This window comes from Fundulus heteroclitus, chromosome 21, assembly GCF_011125445.2.
Source record: "Fundulus heteroclitus isolate FHET01 chromosome 21, MU-UCD_Fhet_4.1, whole genome shotgun sequence".
NCBI lineage: Eukaryota > Metazoa > Chordata > Actinopteri > Cyprinodontiformes > Fundulidae > Fundulus > Fundulus heteroclitus.
In genome coordinates this window covers 37591061-37596679 of record NC_046381.1, presented here as the reverse complement: position 1 = coordinate 37596679, position 5619 = coordinate 37591061, and the positions used below count along the sequence as shown (strand labels likewise).

Sequence of the window (5619 nt, the reverse complement as noted above, 5' to 3'; positions counted from 1 at the left end):
AACATCTGGATCCATGAACATGTGGGCCGTGCAGTAACATCACAAACCTGGACCTCTAGCATCCTCCTTGGCTGGACGCTCCAAACAAGAGGACACCAACATCTGGCTTAGAGACGGTTCCAACACACCATCTGAAGATAGAGGAACATCTGGAGCTGGAGGAACATCTGGAGCTGGAGGAACATCTGAAGGTAGAGAAACATCTGGAGCTGGAGGAACATCTGGAGCTGGAGGAACATCTGAAGGTAGAGAAACATCTGGAGCTGGAGGAACATCTGGAGCTGGAGGAACATCTCGAGGGTCCCGGAGGTGGCTGGGTGCTTTCAGGATAATAGTGCAAACCGAAGGGTCTGAGATCAGCCTGGTTCCGGGTGAAGGTTCCAGGAGCAGCATCTGGAGGAGGAGGAGGAGGAGGAGATGGGAGGAAGAGTGTGCAGGGAGGAGCAGAAGGAGGAGAAGAGGCGGAGCCTGGGAAGGGAGGACAGTCTGGCATCAGCAGATAAAATCCGGAGATTTGCCGTCAGACAGTCTGGATACAACGTCCTGAGCCTGGCACGCCGTGGACTGAAGGTACCGTAGATCCACCAGAACCAAAGATGGGTTAATAATGGTTTTATTGAACAGATCAAGTGTTCTGAGGATCCTCAGTAGAACCTTTTCTCCATGTTCCTCTAACTCCTCCAGGACGTTCCAGCTGAGCTGTGGGAGCTGCTGGAGCTGGAGAAGCTGAACCTGTCCCTCAACAGTCTGAAGGTTCTGCCGCCTCAGCTGGCTCTGCTGTCCAACCTGGTGGTCCTGAACCTCTGGGGGAACCAGGTGAGCCCGCTCCTTCAGCATGCATCGGGTCAGAACCTGTGTGAGGTCAGTGGAGATGGACACCTCCATAACGTAGTTAGATTCCGAGCAGCAGATGCATGAGCTCCAGATACTACACTACCCATAATGCAGCATTTTACTGAGAAGAAAAAGATCTGTATAAGTCTCTGGTTCTGACGGTGAACCTGAAACCATCTGCAGGGTTTCAGGTTCTGCTGTGAACCAGTATGCCCATGAGCAAGGCAGCAGCTGTGTCTGCAGGTTCCAATCACTGAGCTATATAATACACTGGAGTGCTAATCACCGGCTGTTTGAACGAGTCGCTTTGAAGCCACCAGCCGCCATATTGGTACTCCCTATTTCCCCCCAGTAACTAGGGAATATGTGCGCTACAGCATCGAATAACGAGGATTTTCTCATGTTCAGGGGGGGCTTAAGACTTTTAAAATCTGAAATGCCATATACTTTTATGTTATGTTCTAAAACTATCACGTAATGAGAAAGTCATGTGCTGAAATATTTTGCATTTTATTCATTTAAATATATGTATTTAACATTTTTAAATATATAAATAACAATATACAAAAACATATATTTACATATGTGTATACATATATATACATATATACATAAACACATACTTATATAGACATATATATATATTTAATATGAATAACATGTAAAATATTTCAGCACCTAATTTCCTAGTAGTTGATAGTGTTACTACATCCACTGACTGTAGAATTACCTGTGAAACGTTTTCACTCAGCCAGAAAACTGCTTGTTGTTGCAACCAAATCCTGTGGGATTCTGGGAGAGTAGGGAGTAGCAAGATGGCGGCCAGTGACTTCAGTTTTTCGGCAAAATCAGCACTCCAGTGTATAATATAGCTCAGTGGTTCCAATTCCTCAGCTCTCCACCAGGATTCACTTCCTGCCCCGTCCCTGCAGCAACAGAGAGAGCGCCCTCTGCAGGCGACCAGCTGCACCTCACCGCTGACTAACCTGAGTTTTTAAGCTGAGGCTCTAAGCAGGAGCCGAGGGAGAAGTTGCAGGTTCTGCATGGCGTGAGAACCTCTCAGATGTTTGCTCCTGGTCTCAGCTTCCTGTCAGCAGTGGCCGTGACGTTGTGGTGTGAGTGCCGCCTGCTCAGCCTCTGTGTCGCTGCTGTTTGCAGCTCAGCAGCCTGCCGGCAGAAATAGGACAGCTGAGGAGACTGCGGGTTCTGTTCGTCTACAGAAACCGACTGAGTGAAGTTCCTGAGGAGCTGGGAGCCTGCACACAGCTGGAGGTACCGCCTCTTCTCTGCATGTTCTCTATAGTCCAGACTGAGCAGCTCTGATGTTCTACAGCCCTCTGCGACGAGATCTGGACACAACTTGATGAATTTCTGGTTCAGAATTCAACCGTTTTAGATTTTCTCACGCAGGTTTGTTTCAGTTTTTGTTTGATTTAGAAGCACCAAGGTCAGTTTGAGCAGGAAGGGGTTGGACCTGAAGCTCTAGACTGCAGTGTTGTTGATCATCTCCACAAGGAAGACGTTGTCATTTCTCCAAAGGTCCATCCAACACCTCCAGGGTTCATGGCTCCGCCTCTGTGACCTTCTCCTCCATCTGTCCACGGTTTCAGGTTCTGAGTCTGGCCAACAACCAGCTGTCCTCACTGCCGTCTTCTCTCTCCAACCTGACCAGATTGCGGAAGCTCAACCTCAGCCACAACCTCATTGCTCATGTTCCAGGCTGTGTCTACAGCATGAAGGCCTTGGTGCGTCCTCATCAGCCGGAGAGCAGCCAAAGCCAACTCAACGACAGACAGGTGATCCACTCTTCTGCTGTGCTTCTCCAGGTGTTCCTAGATCTGTCCTGTAACCGTCTGGAGAACCTGGCTGAGAACATCCAGGCTCTGGTAGAGCTCAAGATCCTCATCATGGAGGGAAACAGCCTCCATTCTCTGCCTAGAACCCTCTGCTTCCTCACCAGGTAACGCCTCACCAGGTAACACCTTACAAAGTAACACCTCACCAGGTAACACCTCACCAGGTAACACCTTACAAGGTAACGCCTCACCAGGTAACGCCTCACCAGGTAACGCCTCACCAGGTAACAGCTTACCAGGTAACATCTCACCAGGTAACACCTTACAAGGTAACAGCTCACCAGGTAACACCTCACCAGGTAACACCTTACAAAGTAACACCTCACCAGGTAACACCTCACCAGGTAACACCTTACAAGGTAACGCCTCACCAGGTAACGCCTCACCAGGTAACGCCTCACCAGGTAACAGCTTACCAGGTAACATCTCACCAGGTTAGAACTAACCAGGTAACATCTCACCAGGTAACACCTTACCAGGTGTAAGATCTCAACAGGTAACACCTCACCAGATAACAGCTCACCGGGTAACATCTTACCAGGTAACACCTTACCAGGTGTAAGATCTCAACAGGTAACGCCTCACCAGGTAACATCTTACCAGGTAACATCTCACCAGGTAACACCTTACCAGGTAACACCTCACCAGGTAACACCTTACAAGGTAACACCTCACCAGGTAACACCTCACCAGGTAACGCCTCACCAGGTAACAGCTTACCAGGTAACATCTCACCAGGTAACACCTCACCAGGTAACACCTCACCAGGTAACAGCTTACCAGGTAACATCTCACCAGGTAAGAACTAACCAGGTAACATCTTACCAGGTAACATCTTACCAGGTAACATCTCAACAGGTAACACCTCACCAGGTAACAGCTCACCGGGTAACATCTTACCAGGTAACACCTCACCAGGTAACACCTTACAAGGTAACACCTCACCAGGTAACAGCTTACCAGGTAACATCTCACCAGGTAAGAACTAACCAGGTAACATCTTACCAGGTAACATCTTACCAGGTAACATCTCACCAGGTAACGCCTCACCAGGTAACAGCTTACCAGGTAACATCTCACCAGGTAAGAACTAACCAGGTAACATCTTACCAGGTAACACCTCACCAGGTAACAGCTTACCAGGTAACATCTCACCCGGTAAGAACTAACCAGGTAACATCTTACCAGGTAACATCTTACCAGGTAACATCTCACCAGGTAACACCTTACCAGGTAACATCTCACCAGGTAACACCTTACCAGGTAACAGCTCACCAGGTAACATCTGACAAGGTAACATCTCACCAGGTAACAGCTCACCAGGTAGATCCAGATCCCCTGGTGATGCTGGGTTGGATGTCTTTTTGTTTGAAGAATTCTCTTTAGATATTGAATTAAATAAATAATCGTCAGCAAACAACAAAACTTCTTGAACACTGTTCCTTCAAAACATGAAACTTCTGACTCCCTGCAGGTTGGAGCTGCTGAATCTGGACTTTAATGACATCAAGGATGTTCCTCAGGTGAGCAGATGAACCAGTAACCAGATGGAGATGATGATGATGATGATGATGAGGATGATGAGGATGATGAGGATGATGATGATGATGATGATGATGAGGAGGATGTTGATGAGGATGATGAGGATGATGATGATGATGATGATGATGATGAGGATGTTGATGAGGATGATGAGGATGATGATGATGATGAGGATGTTGATGAGGATGATGAGGATGATGATGATGATGATGATGATGATGATGATGATGATGAGGAGGATGTTGATGAGGATGATGAGGATGATGATGATGATGATGAGGATGTTGATGAGGATGATGAGGATGATGATGAGGATGTTGATGAGGATGATGAGGATGATGATGATGATGATGAGGATGAGGATGAGGATGAGGATGAGGATGAGGATGATGATGATGATGAGGATGTTGATGAGGATGATGAGGATGAGGATGAGGATGAGGATGATGATGATGATGATGATGATGATGATGAGGATGATGATGATGATGATGATGATGAGGATGATGAGGATGAGAATGATGATGATGATGATGATGATGATGATGATGATGAGGATGATGATGATGATGATGATGATGATGATGATGATGATGATGATGATGTGTGCAGGAGATGCACCAGCTGTCCCGCCTGGAGAAGCTGGCCTGCCACCCTCTGGATAAAGGACTCCATATCATCCACAACCCGCTGCTGAAGCCTCTGAAGGAGGTGATGGAGGGGGGGCTGAGTGCCCTCTACAGCTACCTGAGAGCTGGAGGGGAATAAGGGGCGGAGCCACGGTATGCTGATGAGGAAAGGGGCGGGGCAACGGTGTGCTGATGGGAAAGGGGCGGGGCCATTGTGTGCTGATGAGAAAAGGGGCGGGGTCATAGTTTGCTGATGAGAAAAAGGGCGGGACCATTGTGTGCTGATTGGAAAAGGGGCGGAGACATAGTGTGCTGATGAGAAAAGGGGCGGGGCCATGGTGTATTGAAGAGGAAGGGACGGGGTCATTGTATGCTGATGAGAAAAGGGGCGGGGCCATGGTGTGCTGTTGAGAAACCCACTTCAAACATGAAGGCAGTATTTTTACCCACCTGAGGGTCAGGTGTTGAAAGGGGGCGGAGCTCCTGACTGATGTTCATGATGTTCTGGCCGAGGTTCTTTACATCATTTTAATGTTCTACCTGGTTTGCTGAAATGGGCTTCAGTTTGGGGCGATCACTATCCCCCAGAACATTAAGAGAACTGTCTCGGTACCTCGTGTGTTCTGGGTTTGAGAGAGCACCCTCCTGGTTCCACAGGTGATCAAACGACTTTAGTTCTGCAGGCTTAGACAATCAGATCTCTGACGTTGTTCTCCACCGGTTCTCCTCTGACTGATGGGATCCAGCCATCTATGAGG

At 48.1% G+C, this 5619-nt stretch overlaps 1 protein-coding gene across 2 annotated transcripts; it reads left to right on the top strand.

Annotated features, from left to right (window-relative positions):
* Window positions 1-217: 217 nt before the first annotated feature.
* Window positions 218-5061, top strand: LOC105922406 (leucine-rich repeat-containing protein 30). Of its 2 annotated transcripts, XM_036125684.1 has the most exons (7): window positions 218-570; window positions 685-816; window positions 1993-2106; window positions 2445-2579; window positions 2661-2794; window positions 4165-4213; window positions 4845-5061. In XM_036125684.1, the coding sequence occupies exons 1-7, from the start codon at window positions 418-420 to the stop codon at window positions 4998-5000; spliced, it is 873 nt and encodes a 290-aa protein (XP_035981577.1). In that variant the 5' UTR covers window positions 218-417; the 3' UTR covers window positions 5001-5061. The 2 variants fall into 2 exon arrangements, with proteins under 2 accessions (XP_035981577.1, XP_035981578.1); XM_036125685.1 differs by lacking the exon at window positions 1993-2106.
* The last annotated feature ends 558 nt before the right edge of the window (window positions 5062-5619 follow it).

Excerpts from the sequence above, each read along its gene's own strand:
- LOC105922406 (XM_036125684.1), top strand. The coding sequence starts at position 418 with ATGGGAGGAAGAGTGTGCAGGGAGGAGCAGAAGGAGGAGAAGAGGCGG. Across the intron at positions 817-1,992 it reads TGAACCTCTGGGGGAACCAG|CTCAGCAGCCTGCCGGCAGA; the intron begins GTGAGCCCGCTC and ends TGCTGTTTGCAG. Across the intron at positions 2,107-2,444 it reads GAGCCTGCACACAGCTGGAG|GTTCTGAGTCTGGCCAACAA; the intron begins GTACCGCCTCTT and ends CCACGGTTTCAG.